The following is a 19,686-nucleotide window of genomic DNA, read 5'->3' as shown; positions in this document are numbered from 1 at the left end:
AAAAGTGAGGCCAGAATTGGCTTTGTCATACCTCAGAGTGCTAAGGTCTGAGGTTTTGTTTTTGTTTTTGTTTTTTAATTTTTTCAAATTGGAAATCTCAAATTATAGGAAAAAGAAGAATAATACACAAAAATACTACCCTGGGCCCTTTACTCAGCTTAACTTATTTCTAATATATTTTCTCATTTGCTTTATCATTTGTATATTCTCTCTCTCTCTATGGATATGCATATGTGTGCACACATACATGTATGTGTGTATACATATATGACTTTTTTTCTGAAACATTTGCAAATAAGTTTCACATGTCTTAACCCTTTATTCCTAAATATTTGGTGTGTATCCCTGAAGACTAGGTATATTCTCTTACATAGCCATAGGAAAGTTACCAAATTAAATAAATTTAACATGGACATTATGTTTTTACCTAATTTGGCATTCATATTCAAATTTGTCAGTTCAGTAATTTTCTTTGTAGCATTTATTTTCTCTCAGGATCCTGTGCAAGTATTGCATTTAGTTGTCATATCTGTTTAGTTCCCTTAAATCTGAAATATTTCCACAGCCTTTGCCTCTCATTAGTATAGTGTTGAAGAATACAGTCCTTTCCCCCCACTTTTAAATGGGTCATCTGATGAGATTCCTGGCCAGGATTCTAAATGAGAGTGATGTGCTCTTCTCAGGGAATCACGTGCTATCCGTCGGCCTCTCTTTGTGAAGGTTCATTTTCGTAACCTAATTGAGGTGCTGTTCAGTTTCTCCATTGTATAATCACAAATTTTCCCCTTGCCACTATACACAGTAAGTGAGAAGATGCTTTGAGACTTGCGACTGTCTTGCTTCTCCTCAGAAATTTTCCCTAGATACAGCATTTATTGTTGGTTCCCGCCTGACCAAGCTTTACTCTGCCGGCTCAACAGTGTTGATTTTATACTCCAGCGCTCCCGTCTGTGTTTACCAGAGGGTGCCCGTTCTCTAAGCAAGACAACCTGCTCTTCTTCCCCTATTTATGTGTCTGTTATCTGCAGGACTCATGGATTCCTATTTTTTCAGTGGTTTATTATTTACTTCCATCCTTAAATTACAATGGTGTTCCAGTTTTCCCAGATTACGCCAGCGAGAGCTCCCCCAAGAGAGCTTAGGTATCTGCATGATATGCCCCCCATCATTTGCCTGTGTTTATTGTGAGCACTTCATCCTTTTCTGGAATAACAAGGTATTTCGGGCTCATCTTGTACCTGCCTTGCCCCAGCTCTGGAATCACCCATTTGTCCAAGAACCCTAGGTTCCTTTTACTGAGTAATGGTAGTAAACCACAAAATCTAGGTATTAGGTATCACACTGTAATGGGGGTATCTTTGCCCTAGATTCATTCACTGGGCAGAGCTATGAAATATATGCATGTAAACACATGTGTGCATGCACATGAAGAACTTCAAAGCATTTACTCCTTTGTTCAGTCCAATAATACACCTAAAATAGCTTCGTAATTGCTTTGCCTGTAACACTACAAAAAAAGCCAACTAAACTGAGTATAAGGTGTGTTTTCAGCCCCTTCTATCCCAACACTGCCCAAGACTACTAAGTGTAAACAGTCAAATTCTGTGTTCATAAATGACTTGGATTAGTTCTTTCTGCCCGACCCCGCCAGGGGTTGTGTTTATCATGCTCATTTAAAATACAGTTGGATTAATTTATTTCAATCCACTTCTCGTTTTAGCTTTCCCCAGACTTCCCATCCCTGTTAACTCAATTTTACTTTTTCAGGTATGTAGAAAAAGTATATACTTACCAATGTAGAAATTATGCAAAACAGTATATACCCTGAGAATTATCAGCCTCTGCCATATCCTTATGCCCAGTCACCACCACCCAGGACCTCACCATGTAGAAAAACAACTTCATTACATTCCTGTCTGGTTGCCCCACATCTCTTTTTGTAAAGATAGGCAGATTTATGTGTCCTCCTTTTTTAAGTGCCCAGATCCCACTGATCTTCCAACTCTTGTGAATTTGTTCGTGGTCTTCCCATTTCACTGATGAGGAAGCAGGTTCTTCATCCGTACTGTTGATAAATGGCCTGTTTTCACTGCACATAGTTGGGATGAAGCTGATTAAGATACCCCAAGTCACAAAACATCGAGGTGGTGGCTTGCAGTTTTTAATCCATGCAGTTGCTGCCTCACCAACACAAAGTCCTGGCTCTGGGAAGACTACCTCTTCGTTTGCTTTTTAAGGCTGGGTTGTCCTTTTAGAATTTGCTGTCCTCTTGGTGTACCATAAAGGCTTAAATCAAGATCTGAGACCCGCTTTTTGTTTTTTAAATTCAGGTGAAATTCACATAAAATTAACCATTTTAATGTGTGCAAATCTGTGGTACTTAACTATATTCAAGATGTTGTGCAACCATCACCTCTATCCAGTTCCAAAATATTTTCATCACCCCCAAAGGAGACCCTGTAACTGTTGAGCAGTCACTCCCTACTTCCCCATTTCCCCTCAGTGCTTGATAACCATTGATCTGCTTTCTAATTCTATGGACATATCTATTTTGGATATTTCATATAAATGGAATCATATAATATGGGACCTTTTGTGTCTAACTTCTCTTAGCATGGTATTTCCAAGGTTCATCCACATTGTAGTATGCATCATATAATTCATTCCTTTTTATGGCTGAATAATATTTTGTTGTATAGATATACCACCTTCGTTTATCCATTCACCAGCTAATGGGCATTGGGGAGTGTTTTGAGTGACGTTGGGAGAAGAATAGTAGGTTCCCTGCCCTGCTATAGTACTTACGAACCGTGCAACCATGGACGAGCTCCTCAACTGGCTTCTGCCTCACTTTCTTCATTTGTTAAATGAAGATAATAATGATATGTAACTCTGCCAGTGGTTGAAAGATGGAATAAGATGATACATGAGTTGATAGTGTAGTACCTGGCAGATAATGAGCCCTCATAAACATTAGCTATTCTACTGTGGGATCATACAAAGAGGGGGGGGGTAGGTGTGGGGGGAGAGAGAATACAAATTTGTGTAATAGTAGGTGTTTTAATATGTGTTTATCTTGTTGTGGCTGCTCAAACCTCTGTGCTTTATTCAAAAAAGAAAAAGGCCTACTTGCTGTGTTTGGTGTTTTTGCCCCCCTACCCACCCTCCACCAATCACTGAACATGGGACTTTACATTCAGAAGCCCTTCACCAGACAGAATGTCTGTAGTGGAATGTTACATAATTCACATTTAGATTTGAAGAGCTCATTATAAAAAACCTGACACACTTCAGGAATATTAAATTACTGCAGATTGTGTGGAGCAAAGAAACATTATTGAAGCATTTCAAAATTCTAGGCGAGCCTGAATTTAACTGATAGGGTTTCACAGCTTTTATGGGGGAAAAATTATTTGAGTTGTCACATGGTTTCTGGCCCTGGAGGACTTTAATCTCCTTAATTACAAAGAAACGAATTTCCTAAATAATTTGGAGTTATTTCACAGCATTTGCTCAACCTCTGGCTTTTGGAAAATTAAAGGGGATGACAGGGTCTGGGCCACAGTATGTTCTTCCTGTACTGCAGCTTCCTTATTTTCATTTTTATTTGAATGATGCTGGTTTCCTCTCATTATTGATATAGGGCTGTACTTTAGACATTTGCAAGTAATGCTTGTAACACTTGAACACAATCAAATTTTGTGTAACAAGTATTGTGGGAGATACCCACAGAATAGGGAGAGGTGCTGTGTTGTGGTTCATAAAGTTGAAGGCAAGAAAGTGGCCCCAATCCAGTCCAGTTTAATACACTGAATTTTGAGAGTGCTTGAAATTGTATAATATCTATGCATTTCTTCTTATTTCAGTGTTTATGGATTAGGTACCTACTGTGTATAAGACCAGCATGCAGGATGGAAATACCTTAGATTCTATCACTCCATACAGTTTGTCTTCAGAAAGCAGACTTAACTTGCCTTGATTTCTGCCTCAGTAATGGGAGGATAATATGGACTTGTGGTCACATACCAGCCATGTTATTTTGAGCAATTAAAACGGGAAACTGTTAGTGCCTTATACTTATTAAATGCTTTCCAAGAGGTATGCCAGATCCTCTTCCAAGCGTGTGACACCTGCGATCTCACTGGATTTCCACTGGGGCACCATGATGTTGGTGCTGTTAACCACTGCGCAGATAGAGAATTGGAGGCAAAGAGATGAGTTATTTCTTCAATATCAAATTGCTTATAAATGGCTGAAACTATGAAGTTAGCCAAAAAGCAGATCGTTATATAGGGAGAGATTCTACTTAATAGAGGATCGGAACATCTTTCTGTCTGAGATACCTTTGAACTGAACCTAGATGGGTCAGTAGAATGTCAAGGAAGATTTGAGAAGAAAGCCCATTAAATGTAAAAGGACAAGAAAAGTTGGGAAGATGAGACAGTGTATCACCTCTCTGCTCGTTTGGCTATTATTTCAAGGTTTCATGCCTTTGCATATGCTGGTCCTTCCACGTGAAGCAACTTTTAATTATTGGCTAAACATGTATGTATTGAGTAAACATGGGTCTTTCCCTTATCATCCACTTGACTGAAGCATCATCCTTTAAGATCCCCCAGCGTAGGGCTTCTCCTCTGTGAAGCTTTATTGATTCTTCCAAGCAAACGTGAATACTTGCTCCTTTGTGCCCCAGGATGCCTGGTATTTATCTGTTTTAGTTCTGGTCATATGTATGGCAGTCCCTCACATGACCGATGCCTCTGCTAGGCTGAGCTGCTTTGAGGACAGGGGTCAGGAATCCATACTCTTGGCCAGTGTGATTGCATGCTTACATGTCTGTTGACGTGAATGAGCCAGCATTTGCACCTAGCCCATAGTAGGTTCTTATTTCATTGTGCCAATGAAATAAGTATTGTTAATAAAAATAATCATGTCCGTATATGACCAAGTTTTGTAACTTTCTAAGCTGCCATTGAATGTCGTCTTTTGAAGGGCCTATATGATGGTGCAGATAGATGAGACAAAAGTGGCAGGAAAAGTTCCTATTTTCTACATGTCATTTCATAGACCCTATTCTAGGGAGAGAATTTTCCCTTTTCCTTGTTTATAGCTTTAGATTCCCTAGTTCAAGCACCTCTATTTAGGGCCAGTGTTCTATTTAAAATAATAGCTTGTCCAGAAATAAACAGACCGAGTATATATTTGGATAAGTTGAGGATTTCTTCATTATTGTCTTACTACACTTTTATGTGGCCTTTATATTAGACCTTCTAGTTAATCCATCGTTAATTGTCACAATTAAGAGATTTGGATCACTATTGTTTTTGAGCGGAAACTGTTATTCAGGGTTGGCCTATTTAGATCAAACAGTTCTGGATCTGTGGATGAGCTAAGAATTGGCTACACAGTTTACAGCTCCATTTCCAGGAGCTTTATCTTAATATTCTTAAAAAATGGATAACTAGAGATATGTTTATTTTTAACTGAACTCTCCAATATAAGTGTCAGAAAGTCACTAGGAAAGACTGTTGACTTGACATAGGGAATATGTTCATTCAATTTAAATGAAAGCGAATGAGATAATGTATATGGAGCAGTAGCTGAGGGCATAGTGTATAGTAAGTGCATAGTAAATACTAGCTGTAATTGAAGTGGTTGTATTATCATTATTATCATTATGTTCTCTTCCCAGCACAGTGTCTGAACTTAATAGTACCTAGCAATGTGCAATGCATATTTATTAAAGAAAGAATGAATGAAATGTTTGTCCGCCTGCTTCTTTTCTGTTTCTCCTCACATTAAATGCTTGTCTGCTCATATAGCTGGGGGGAAAGCTGACATAAAAATTGGCTTGCTGGAAAGTATCTCAGCCCCATTTGTCACCTTACCCTTGGAGCCCAATTGTATGTCAACTCCATGTCCCCTCCGATGCCTGCTGGTGAGGGACAGACCACAGGTCACCTGCCTATGATCTGCTTTAGCTGCCAAGGCTCTGATCAAGCTTGGCTGATGGATGGGTGCCCTACTGTTGGAAATGTCTCCACGGGGCTGCTTAGGAAATATGCCTTTGCTCTGTTTCCTGGGTGGCATCTAGTGCTTGAAAATAAGAAACAGAGAAAACAAAGAGTTGGGTTTTGCCCTCTGGAAAATGCAGAGGTTTAAACATCTGTTTTAAGTGAGGTACCTAGTTTTGCAGGTAGTCTTCTGGCTTCCTTTGCTATAAACCCTGTCAATGGCTTGGTGAAATCATGCGAGGAGTTCATACATGAGATCGAGATTTTCCTTGCTATGTTTGACGGTTCATCTTTTCTCCTTAATTTCTGTTTAACTTCAAAAGTGATGATTCAGAATATTCTCTTTGCTTGTTTTGCAGCACTGGAAAGGAGTGAGTGAAATGTGCAGCTCGGGGTGTTGTTTCTGAGGGAAGGAGTCGTTCCCTGGGAGAGGAGTCCTCGATGAGCCTGGCCGAGGCCCGGGATCTGTGTGAAGTGGACTAAGGATTTAGTAGGATGTCAACTGAGACAGAACTTCAAGTAGCTGTGAAAACCAGCACCAAGAAAGACTCCAGAAAGAAAGGTAGGGCTGAATTTGTTCCTTTCTTCATGGCTGTTTAGCTGTGCAGTCTTTTTTTTTATCTCTGGGATGATTTTTAGTACTATCTTTGTGAGTGCATATACATGTTAATACTCACTAGCATTTTTTGGTGTTTTTTATATTCATAGTATATATTTTAATGACTCTCTATTATTCCCCAGGGGAATATGTTATTTTCATAACATATAAAGGCCTTCTTGATACACCTTCTACCCATCCCTCCAGCAACATGTCTTCCTAAGTCCCACCCCCATCCAAACCTGTTTACCCTCCAGGCATTCTGTCGATTGCACTTCACAGGTACCGGTAGTTCTCAAACTCCAGCAGCGTCAAGATTGCTGGGAAAGCTTGTTGAAGCGCAGATTGCTGAGTCTCATCCCCAGAGTTTTGGTTTGGTAGGTCTGGAGGGGGGCCCAAGACTGCATTTATAAGTTGGTAACCCAGATCTGTTGCTGCTCTTGCTTCAGAGACCAGACTTTGAGAACCACTGGACTGTCAATTCATCCTGAAATCATTTAGTTGCTCTCCACTTTTTTTGAGACTGACTCCTACTTATTTTTCATGCTTGGCCTTAGTGTGACCTCCCAGTGGTGTTGCGAGGTGGTGGTTCCTTACATTCCAAACTGGGTTAGTAGCTTTGTTTTTCTGCAGTAGCACTTTGTTAGTATCTCATTTTATTAAACATTTCCTGTGTTTTTGTTTGTCAATTATATTATACATTCCTTCAGAATTGGACCTTTTGCTCACCCTTTAATTCCTAACACTTAGAAAATACTTGACCCAGAGAAGGCACAAAGATACCTGTTAATGAAGACTGGCAGGCATAATGTGATAATAAAATAATTCTATCCCATTCATGTTTTCTGGAGAATTTGGTGCTGTGGCTTTATGATATGCCTTTCAGTATATTTGGCCCCCTGTTGTAATTACATGTAAGCAACTCCTTGCTCTGTGTGTGTGTGTGTGTGTGTGTGTCTGTGCGTGTGTGTTTTCTCCCTGTGGTTTCAGCCCTTTCCTTCCCTTGTCTTCTCAGTTGCATGGAAGAGGATTAATAGAACTCTCTTTCAGGTCCTGAAATCTGTCAATGTGGCTTGCAAACCACGGTGCCCTTGGTTGCATTGTGTAGGCAGTGATTTGTTTGAGACATCGCTTTGCCTGCCCAGTCATGTTTTGTGATAGTGTTTGTCTGACACTCTATAGGAGGAAGCAAGGGACATAAATATAATACATATGCAGCTCTTGGACAGCCAAAAATCCAGGAAGGACTATAAATTTTGCTTTGGATGTTTATTTGACACAAAACATATTTTGGAAGCAGTCTATTTTATTCCCTAAAACTTAATGCAAACCTTTCTTTTTATGCATCATGGTTTAAGAATAATAGAAGGAAAGCAAGTGGATGAGAGAACAGGTCTTAGGAGAACCATCGCATGGCGAAAAAAAGAGATTGCAGAGCCCAATATATACTAGAATTCAAGTGCTTTTTCAGTTAAACTGGCAAGTTGTATTTTTGCTTCAAATTTAACCTTTCCACTAAACTTGTGTTGTTGAATGTTTAATGCATTAAAAATTATATCTTACTAAAATATCTTTTCATTCTTAATTTTAACGTGCAAAACCAGAAGCATTTTAAAGAGAGGATTTAGGATTTTAGAACCTTGGCTTAGTTGACGATTTGGAATGGGAGTGTGAAGGTGACCTTTTTTTAGAACTTCGTCATCTTCATGTCCTAAGAAATTCTAAAATCAGCACAATACATAGGCAAAGAGTATCCTCCAGTGAGGGGCTAATACCATGGAGTCCGGACAGGCAGACCTTGGTTAAAATTCTAGCTATGTCACTTCCTAACTATGTGACTTTAGGACATTGCCTAAACTCTCTGAGCCTCAGTTTCCTCTTCTCTAAAATGAGGATATATATCAAGGTTTATTTTGAAGAATAATTGAAATATGGCAAATAAAACAGTATAGTCCTTGGTATATATTAAAGGCTCAATGGTTTATCTGTGTTCTTCCTATTTTTCTTTCTTCCATTTCCCCTCCTCCTGCTCTCCGTACTTCATCTCATCCCTTTCCTTCCCGGTCAGAGTCTCCATTTCTCTTCTCTCTCTCCTTTTCTGTTTCTCTTCTTCTATTTCTACCCCTTCCTCCTCCTCTTTTTCATCATCATCATCGTTATTTTGATTTCTCTTATCCTATTTAAGAGCTGAAGTGCTTAGAAAGTATATAGCTGATTTGTTCCAGAGCAAGATTTTACAAGTGTTCGTAGTTATGCAGGAGTGATAAATAACCATTATTCTTGATATACTTTCCTGGACCAAGGCACCGTGAAAGCACTCGTGTACACTGCAAAGGAAAAGAAAATACACTAGTAACAGATCAGTTTATTTCTTATTCTTTAATTTTTACTGTGGTATACTAAGTATTCCATTAAACAAATATTGCTAACTGGGCTAAAATAAGTAGAACTTTAAAAGGAAATACAGTTTACGTACTGATCTGAACTCTTGTTGTTACTAAGCTTTTTTGCTAACACTTTCTCCACTCCTCTTTGATTTTTTTTTAATGGAGGTAATATTTAACCTCATAAGGAAGTTTTTGTCATTCTGTCCAATCCTTAAGTATTTTTTTTTCTTGTCTTAATGCATTAGCTAGGTCTCTCAGTAGAATATTTAGTAATAGTAGGTATCCTTAACTTGTTCTTTAATTCATAGAAATGCTTCTAAATTACCTACTTGGTATTTAAATTTTTACTAAAGATTCTTTATTAGTTCCCCTTCATTTATAATTTCTAGGAAGTATTTTTTGAATCTTGAATTTACACATCTAATTTTATCATGCTTTTTTTATATTAATTTCAATGATTATACATGTTTTTCCTCTTAATTTATGTTGTGATAGATTTCACTGATACATCTTCTAATCTTCATTTCTGATGTAAATCATTAGTTGTTGATAATGTATTTCTATATGTTGATGTGATTTGATATTTTACTTAGGATTTTGATACCTTTATTCATCAGCAAGATTGGTATATAATTCTACTTTCTAGAACAATCTTTGTGCCTGGTATTAGTGAAAGTTTATAATCTCAAATAATGATTTTGGTGGTAAGGAAACAATAATGTTTAGGCTTCTTTCTAGAAAAAAAATTCTCTTTTTTTAGTTATTTCATTTGACTTTTTAAAAGCTATATATACTTACTACTGAAAATTAGACAAGAAAAAGAAAGCATGCATAATCCCATAAATCAAAAATAACTATTAACATTCTAAGTTACTTCCTTTTGGACTCACTTTTCAGGATGATCTGTGCTTGAGATGATAACATGCATACAGTTTTATATCCTGCTTTGTTATTTGACATTGTATTTTAAGTACCTTTTCCATATTACTACATGAGATTACAGTCTAGAAGAGATTTTTCCCCTTGGCAAGATTTAGCTGGTTCCTGGGGCTGATACTTTATTTGCTAAAAAGGAATACCATTTCATTTGCTAAAAAGGAATACCTGACAATGTGGCTCATCTACTGTGAGTGAGAATGACATTAAGAAGGTTAAGAGGCCTTTTACAATTTCTTATAAACCTATCACTCCCATCCTTAACCCAGAATGCTAAAAGCAGACTGTTGAAAGCAAGTCAGATGATTTCAAACACAAATCACACAGGGGCATATTTCACCATAAAATGAGTTTATGATATGTAACTAGAGTATTCACAATTCAAATAAGGAAGGAATGAAAGTAGTGAGAAATAAAGTTGTTTTCTTCATTTCATTTGTGTTGGATTGTGTCACTACACATGCGGCCTGTCACATGCTGCCTATTCCAGGAGTGGAATTTGATGGAGGACCAGAGGAAGAAGATGTATGTTTTTGGTTTGTTACCTGCCATCAAAGGGGGAGAACAGTTGACCCAGTTTCTGCTACTTTTAATCCTGACATTAGGCCACCCAGGAGAAGATTGAGCTAGAGGAATGGGTCCCAGGATGAGCAGATGCAGATATTTCTGGAAGCGGTGCCTGGAGTTTTTTAGTTAGTGCTGTCTGGCAGCTTAGTGTAAAGGAAAGAACACTAACTTCAGAGCTGGATGGACCTGGTTTTTAATTCCAGCTCTTCTCCTTATCTGCTCTTTAACCAGAAATGGGTTATTTAGCTTCTTTGAGCCTTAAGTGTGTGTGTGCATGTGTGTGTGAATAATATGTCATCAGAAGGGTGAGGGAGATTTCATGGGCAAAGGGTCAGTTTGGGATCTGCTGAATGGCAGCAGCTTGGTCAGTATTAGCTTTTCTGCTCTTTTCCTTCTGAGATCAGATAAGAATTATCTCCTGATTTTCTAGAGATACCTGGAAATAAACTTACTTTCCTTATATTTACATTAGAGCTACACGCCAAGATCACTAGTTAGCAAACCAACAAAAACAAAATGCTGCCTTAGTAATTTCTTCTCAGAAAGATTTGGCTCCAGGAATCAAGACTATGAGGGGATCCAGGAGAAATCCAGGGGTCACAAGAGATAACCTCAGCTTTGGAACCATGTCAAACTGAGTTTGAACCCTGTCTGTGTGCCTTAGTAGATGTGTGAACTTTTGGTAGGTTTCTTAGAACATTCTGTTTAATTTTGGTTAAGGAATGGCTTCAATAATGCCATACTCAGTGTCCTAATCCCACAGCTGGCCAATTACCCTGGAAAATAACCTCTGTTAACACGGGTTTCCCACTTAGGAGCTTATAAGGTGCTGTCAGATTCATTATCCCATTGGATAATGGGATAATGTGTCCTAAGGCCCCTGGGGGGTTAATTTTTAAAAAAATCTTTTTATCAGGCCTATGGTACAGAGCTGCTATTTCATCTCTCTACTGCTCTGGTCCTGCAGAGGAGGCAGCCTGGGTCAGCCGAGATACTGGATCTGGGCTCATCCCTCAGGCCAGCCTCTCCCCGTCACAACACTCTCTCAAGCCACACCCGTTTTGGATCTTCAGTTTCCTGAGTCACCAAATGATGTAGAAGTTTTATTTACTTAGCCAAATTTGAAACATGGAATAGGCATCAATTAATTAATTTTTTTGTCTGCAAACATTTATCCAGTCCCCACCATGAGCTCTGCTGGAGCTCAGTGTTATGACAGTGACAGAGCACCTAGAAAGAAGATTCTCACTCTAGTCAGTATGGAATTGAAGAACTTCTACCTCTAGATACCTTCTTATTTTTATAGGTCTCATCCCTCCCTGAAAAAATATTTTCTTCCCTATTTTGCTACTTTTATTTATTCTTAGTCTATTACTATTCATAAAATTAATGTTTTATTTTTACTCTAAATTTGTATTTATTCATTAAAGTGTTGCATGTTTATCACATTAAAAATTCCTATTAAAACTTACTGCTTTCCTAATGGAAAGCAAGTGAATTTGTATCTTAATAAACATAATACTCTGAAAGTCAGTGTACACTGAAACATGAATAAGTTCTCTGGAAGTTAAAGTACATGAAAGGTTATAATGAATTAGTATTTGAGGGCTAGTCAGAGCCTCTTTCTCACAGTTTTCAAAAGGAGACTGACTTGCACCCGGTCATTCAGCTGGCCAGTGGCAAAGCCAGGGCTGTCACCCAGGTGTGACTTCCCAGTGGATGCTGCTTCAGCTCAGTAGACTCCAAGCAGTTTACCTTCATAGGATTAACTTCTTGGCGCATGCTTCCTCTTTACACTGAAGACTACTGGAAGAGCTCATGCTTTCAAATCAGATAAACCTAACTTTGAGACAAGGCTCAGCGTGTTTTCTGCTTGCATGGCTCAGGCTAGGATAGCTATTTAATCTTTCTGAGCCTTAGCTGCTTCATCTATAAAATGGGGGTAAAATATCTACCTCAAAGTGTTGAGTGAATATTACACGAGGCAAAATTATAACGTACCTAACATAATTCTGTGTATATAGATTTCAAGATAAAGAGACTTGTCCTGTCCTCTCAGCCCCTCTTATCAGTGCCGAGAGGAAGCGCTTCTCTTAGGACTGTAGAATATAAGAAAGGTAGAAGGTACCCTTTGCTCCAGAGGTATGTGGAGCAGTCAGCCCGTGAGAAAAAAGACCTGTCCATCTTCAAATGGATGTGTGTTCTAAGAATAAATGAGAAGGTGAACAGGAAATACAAAGGCAAATGGACCATACTGTCAAGCTACAAACACTAATAGCCATCATTTATTGTGTGCCTCCTACATGCTGGTCATTTTCACTAAATTGCCCCTAATAAGATCAAATCTTACATCATCTCATGGGACACATAAGAAAATAATATTCAGACAGATTAAACGACTCGCCCCAGGTCATGGGGCTTGTCTGAAAGAGCTGGGAAGCCTAAGGCCTGCCCGATGAAAGTCTGTGCGGTCTGCCCTGAACGTACGCTGTGGAGCTGGGGAATGTGAAAACATGAGAGGCTGCACCCTTTTCTTGAGGGGGGGCATGGAAGCAGATTAGCCACATCATGTAAACTTATGGCACATTCAGTCTTGGCAGTGTTTGCGGTATTGTTGAACTAATTGTTCTCTACTGACCCTGTGATTTGTGGGCTTTGGAAATTCAACATCAGGGCTCTAATTACAAGATGACATAAATTTCTCTGAGGTTGGTCCTTAAAGATCTTGGGATGCAGAGTTTGGGAGGGAGAGAATCTGGTTTGGGTCAGGAAGTCCAGTTCTTTACAGTAAGGCTGACTGTCAGATCCAGTGACATGTGGTGGAGAGAGACTTCTCTATGCTTTCTGTGGGTACATGTTCTAGAATGTATTACAGGACACCTCATTCACGGTAGGCATTCCCTGAAGATACACCCGTTTCAGGTTTCACTGGTGACGTAGTTCAGGGCATCATTCTGACTGGTTCCCTCAAGAGAAGTTAGGCTGTCGTCAAACCTTCCTTTACCCCTCCTGTGCCCCCTTGAACTTATTTTATAACCCCAGCATCACACGGCACACGACCACACAGCAAGCAAGCCCTCTGAGATCTGGTCTCTGCCTCCTTTTCTATCACTTTGCCTCCTCCTACCCTGAGCCATATGGAGCTTCAGGTCCCAGGACACACCTCTGTGACTTTTGTGTATACTGTTCCCTGTACTTGGACCATGTTTCTCAACCTATCTGTCCCCTTGGCCAACTCCTGGTCATCCTTCAAAACTCAGCAACCATTTGATTGGGCCAGCATTCTTGACATCTTGAGCTTACTAATGCCATCAATAAATTGACCACTGGTTATTAGCCCCTGTGATTTCCTAAATATCTCTCGAAGCCATTCATTCTCCTCTCCTCACTGTGTCTCTCCTGAATATCATTCAGGCTACCTTTCCCAGGCTTCTGCATCATCCTAGCCCTCTCCTAAGTGGTCTTCAAGTTGTCAGCATTAGCCATCTGCCAGCTTTTCTCAGTACTGCTCACCAAGGTGACGATCTGACCAGGTCCACCTCTGCTTCAGACTCTTCAGTGTGCAGCTCCTGCTGCCCTCCGGGTGAAGTCTACTCTGATTATGGCAGGTTCAGAGAGGCCCTGGCTTGTCTGACCCCTTCTTACCTGTCAGGTCACATCTCTCCTCACTATTCCATAACAGCACTCCACTCTGTGGCTTGGCTGGATTAATTTCAGTTCCCTGATTCTACCATGGTATTTTTTTACATTTCAGGTTTTACAAATGTTTTTTCTTCTCCCAGGAATACATTTTCCTTTATTCTTTTCAAAGCTAACTCCACTTACCGTTTAGTTTCAAGTTAGATATTACTTTCCCCAGAAATGCTTTGGTGACCCATTGCAACCCATGCACATGACCCCCTACTGTGGGTCATGACTGTTTTGTGTGCCTTCAGACACCTCATTTTTTCCCATCATAATACATTATTTTTAGTAATCTTTTTATTCCTTTTTTATCACTCGCTGGGCTGGGAGTTCTGTGATAGCATGACCGTGTCTATCTTATTAACTACTTCACATCTACCACTGAGCACTATGTTGAAAGATGTAGGAATGCAGCAGTGTTTGTTTCATGAATAAGTGAGTGAGTGAATGAAATATGACTAAGACTCATATGAATGGATTGGTGAGGGGTTCCCTAGCATCCTGTACTTGTTTTAATCATCACACTTACCACATTTTGCCTATGATTTCCTGCTTATTTTTTGTCTGTGCCATTAGCTATAAGTTCCTAGCATAGTACCCAGAAGATGGTAGGTACTCAGTAAATATTTGTTTGTATTGATTATCATGGAGTGTGGAGGAAAGTGATTTGCATAGGAGAAAGAAAATTAAAAAGTAGAAACATCTCCCCTAAATGCTGGCTCTTGAGATTCTTACTACATGGTATTGAAAAATTCCTACCATTCTGTGAACTATTTCTGCTTTTGTGATGTGTGTCCGGTCACGTCTGGTGCTGTAATTTAGCATGATGTGGGCCATATTGGTAGTAAAGCTATAAGATTTGCCATATTAGTTCATCCCACTGCTTCATTAAGCTCAGTGTGCTGCCTCTGGCAGTGGCTGGGTTTGAATTTTGATGTTGGAAGAACAAAGCCCTTCCTGTTAGCCAACTAAGTCCTGTGAGTTAGGTAAGGGTACACTCCTTTTTGGGGCTAGAGAATCTTCATCTTTCCAGATAATCAACAAATGCCCCAGGACATGGGATTTTATTATCTGAGGGGGTTTGCTAAACAGACAATGTTCCCAGATGTGCTGAGATTTCAGTAATCCTCTCCTATTGCAACACAGCTTCCAGGACAGTCAGAGTCCACATGTTGCAAGACTGAGCTTTTCTGCATAGTCCATCAAGAGAGCACAGCTGGTCAAAGGCAGATGAGAAGGTGCAGTGTGGGAAAGAGGAAGCAATGCCTGTTGTGGGTGTTGTCTCATTTAAGCTTGGAAAAACCCTTTAGAGAAGCATTCCCATTTTACATGAGAGGCAACTGAGGCTCAGAGAGGTGAATAGCTTGCTGGAGGCCACACACAAATAAAGAGACCCAGCTTGCACCTAGATCTCTCTGATCCTACAGCCTATGCACATACTTACCACTGGCCTTAGCTGTGCTCCACTGAATGGTGTGTCCTCTTACCAAGTACCAAGTAATGCTCACTGAAAGACATCTTCCTACAGATGCCAATATAGCACCATTAGCTTGAGATGGCCTCAGCCAGAGAAAGGGGTGATGACAGAATATGCCATGGAGTTAGAAAGGCAGAGGAAGCCCTTCTTCACTCTCCTTGTCTGTCACATAAGGGAGGTTGCCACATACACAGGGGCTCCACTTGATTGAAAAGGAAGCATCTCCCATTCTGAGGATGCCAGTTACTCTGTGTTTTCCAGACATAAAAAGGTTAAGTCTAGGTGAACTTGAAGGATTTTGACTGTGCATAAATCAGAATCCATTTCTAGATTTTAATTTGGACAAGCCTTCCAATTTTGCAAATGCTCCAAATCTGTGGATGTCATCATCAGTCCAGTTCACCTCCCAGTGGGCATACCCGTATCAGCAACAATAATGAGGATGCTGGTAATGAAGGTCACTACTATCTGGCAGCAATTATAAAACATCAAGCAATGTGTTCCAACCTTTACATGCATTTTTTTCTCAACCATAACCATGCTTTGAGGTGGCTTCCTTAAAATCTCAGGTTTGCAGATGAGGAAATAGAAATTGGAGAGGCGAGAAAAAGTCACTGCTCTAATCCCAGAACCTATGCTCTAAATGGCCCTGTGGTTATTCTCACTGATCCATCCAGCAGGTGTCGCACAGCTGCCTTACACCTGCCTGGCCTATTTGGAACACATTGACCTGCGTGGACCTCCCTGAGCATGCATGAGGTTGCTTCAGCTCTCCTCTCAACCTGGAAAAAATCCCCCTGTCTCTCATCCATCCATCAAGGGCTACCTGATCTTCAGAGACCCAGCTCAGATGGTCTTCATGAAGTATTCTTGCATCCCATGGGATTAAGCCTTCCTTCACCCATGATTCTCAGTATCTTGGTTTTTAAAAATTGGTAATCCAGATAAAGCTTTTATTTCTTTGTTCCATCAGATAGGATTTACGTACATGCCTCTCTTCCTTGCTAGATTGTATTTTAAGTAGAGACTTGATGGCAGGGACTGTGTCTTGTACATCATTATATCCTCTCAAAGCCTGGAAAGGAGAGTTTTTTTAAGTTCCCAGTGGGAAAACTGAAAATGACATTAATTACTACTAAATGCAGGCTGAGAAATTTATGAAATTGGTAACACTCCCATTTTGCAGATGAGGAAACATAGATAAGTTCAAATATGTTCAGTGTCAATTTACACACAATCATGTAAATTGAAAAGAAGGGATTTAAACTCAGGTCTGAATGATCCAAAGCATGGGATCTTTCTGCTGTATGATGTCATTTTCCAGCAGGGGCCAGCAAATAAAACCTTAGTTGAAAGCTCTGTTCCTAAGGGTCTGGTTCATGTTCTGAAGTGGTAGAAATACACGCAATTAGCTTTTGTAAAGAATTTATATATCATCACTGTAGATTCACTTCTCTTAGATTGGGTACTGTTGTCCCTGGAGTCTTTCAACTTCCCCTGGCTGGCTGTCCTGCTCTAGGCAGGACTTGCCTTCTGATTGTTAAACCAGAGGTAAGAAAAGCCATGCAGGAATTCACATTGGAGAAAGCCCAGTAGATGATGAATAGCAGACCTGAATCTTATCATGTATTTCAGGATGATGTACGGGGCTGTTGGAAACTGCCTTTGACGAATGTGCACGGGAAGGGGAATTATCTCCAACAATGAAAAATGTTCTTATTATGTGATCCTAAAAAGGATCAGGACCCCTATCATTGGAAAATGATCAGTCCCGTATCCCTTATTAACAGCGATATGGAAGCATGTGCTAAAGACATTGGAAGTTGTCCTGAAGCTGTGATGGATAGCATGGGTACAGCATCTGGCTGGACTTATGAAAGGTAGCTTGATAGCAGGTGGGAGATGGGCACCTGTCTAAGGTCGCTTTTAGTTCTTGCTTCATGAGTCTCTGCAAGATTTGTTCCTGCTATCTTAGCCAAGTACCTGGTGGCTTTTGGTTAGGCTAAGGCTATGATTAAATAGTAGAAGGTATGTGAGGAAATAAAGTTTGTAGGAAATAAAACCATTTCCATAGGGAGAAGACTCGTGTGCCGGGCATTTTAAATATTTAATCTCACTTTATTTTCACATTTCACATGCATCTGTAGAAACCTCAAGTAACAGAGATTCAGTAGCTTGACCAAGGCCAGAAACTAGCAGAATGAGGATTTGAACCTGAACAGTCTGATTTCAAAGTCTGTGTGCTTTGTAGACCAGAGTAGCTTTTAATAAGTAACCTGGTTGAAGTTCAAAGTAGTAGAAATAGAAACAACTGAATGCATATGTGAAGATGCTTACTGCAGCCTTTAATACATAGTAGACATTCAAGAAATGCTAGTCGAATTAAGAATTGTCAACACGAACTAATATTTTAGGAGCTGTGTCATAATTATAGAGTTCTTTGTGTTCCGTCCTTTCTTCCCTCCCTTCCTGTATCCTTTTTTTCCTTCATTCCATGTTTGAGCATTTTCTAAAATCAGGCAGAGTACTGGCCACAGAAGATTGTAAAACAGGTCCTGGGCTTAAGAAACTTAAGATGTAATATGAAAGACAGACAAGTAAGAAGTAATTACAGTTCACTACACCAAGTTGAAATCCAGAGCAGATAACCAACTATCCAAGCGCTTCCCAAGGCTGTGAGATTTAAATAAAGATTCTTAGAGTTCAGAATGATTTTTTTTAGCTCAATGAATGCTTTGTGAAATATCTTCTATTACTATAGACATTGTCCATCTATTACATTTAAATCCCCAGTTGTGAAACATAAATCCTATCCTGTCTTCCAGTGAAAGAAAGACCAGCAGATCAGAAATCTTGGTGGCAGTAATTTGCTTCCCCCTCTTCTAGAGTAAAAGCTACTTCAAGTTACACACATATTTTATTCATTTCCTATTATGTAGAGAACCAAGCACATAGTATGTGCTCATTAAACATTTGTTGAACAATAGAATAGCCTATATTAGGTAGGTAATTCTTTGGCCTTTGGCCTACATTTTCCCAGAATCAGTAATTTATATTCCATTAGTTTTCCTTTGATGTTTTAAAATAATGATTACTGTGGCTTCTTCTCCTGCTCTCAAAGTTATAGATTGCTAATAGATTTTGTGTAATTTGCCAATGCTGGTCGATTTAAATGGCTTCTTCAAGTACTATGTAGAGGATTCTGAAGTCATACCCTGGCTTTGAGTGAGAACAGTTAACACTCAGATAGATTTTCTTTCAGTCTTTTTTTCTTCCTGCACAAGAGTTTGTGCATATAAGCACGCAAAACACATGCATTCTGGTATGATCCTGCTGTGTAGTTAATTCTTCATTACTTTTTCACTAAACCTTAAACTTAAGCTATCCCCATGTCATTATAAATTTTTGAAATTATCACTAAAAAAAATGCTAAGTTATCTCATTTGCTTTAGCTTTTACTCATAAAACCTCTCTCCCAACCCTCATGTCATTGTTGCCATTTTTCAATGGTCCTGTCCAAAATTTGCCAAATCTTGCTGAAACGGTTGCATACAAAACTGCTTTCAGTAGTCGATGACTCATTTCTTCTGTTTTCATGTTTGAACTGGTGCAGTGTTTATCATCTGTATTTTTTGGTTGAGGGAAGATGTTAACTTGTTTCCTATGGTGAGAAGAAACTGAGACTTTGGGGGGCTTCCCTTTGTGGGTATGTCCCCGGTGGGGGCCCCCACTCTTGTAAAGCATTGGAATTGAGATTTGTGGGTGAATGCTTCTGAGCTCGACTGATTTTTGCAGTTCAAATCTTTTAACCTCAGGTTATCAACTTTAATATTTGTCCTGGTGCCTTGATTTTTTGGTTCATCTGTTTTAATGTGATGAAATGTAAAAATCGAGCTCAGTTTTGTCCCCTCACAATGACTGTAGGGGTTTTCAGCTGATAACCTGTCCTTCGTCTGTTAAGGATTCGAATTTTAAACAGCCAAAAATACATTTTTCCTGGTATCTTCCATCAAGTGATTAGTG

The 19,686-nt window shown here is 39.5% G+C and overlaps 1 protein-coding gene across 8 annotated transcripts in view; it reads left to right on the top strand.

The window, feature by feature from the left end:
* Window positions 1–19,686, top strand: part of DAB1 (DAB adaptor protein 1) — a 405,590-nt gene that overhangs the window by 121,444 nt on the left and 264,460 nt on the right. For all 8 annotated transcript variants that reach the window (XM_073233995.1, XM_073234000.1, XM_073233999.1 and 5 more), the window contains exon 2: window positions 6,374–6,576. In XM_073233995.1, coding sequence (XP_073090096.1) covers window positions 6,510–6,576 — 67 coding nt within the window. In that variant the 5' untranslated portion in view covers window positions 6,374–6,509. The remainder of the gene's footprint in view (window positions 1–6,373; window positions 6,577–19,686) is intronic.

This window comes from Manis javanica, chromosome 4 (genome assembly GCF_040802235.1).
Source record: "Manis javanica isolate MJ-LG chromosome 4, MJ_LKY, whole genome shotgun sequence".
Classification (NCBI taxonomy): Eukaryota; Metazoa; Chordata; class Mammalia; order Pholidota; family Manidae; genus Manis; species Manis javanica.
The sequence above is the reverse complement of the archived record's forward strand: the minus strand, read 5'-3'. Positions and strand labels throughout refer to the sequence as shown.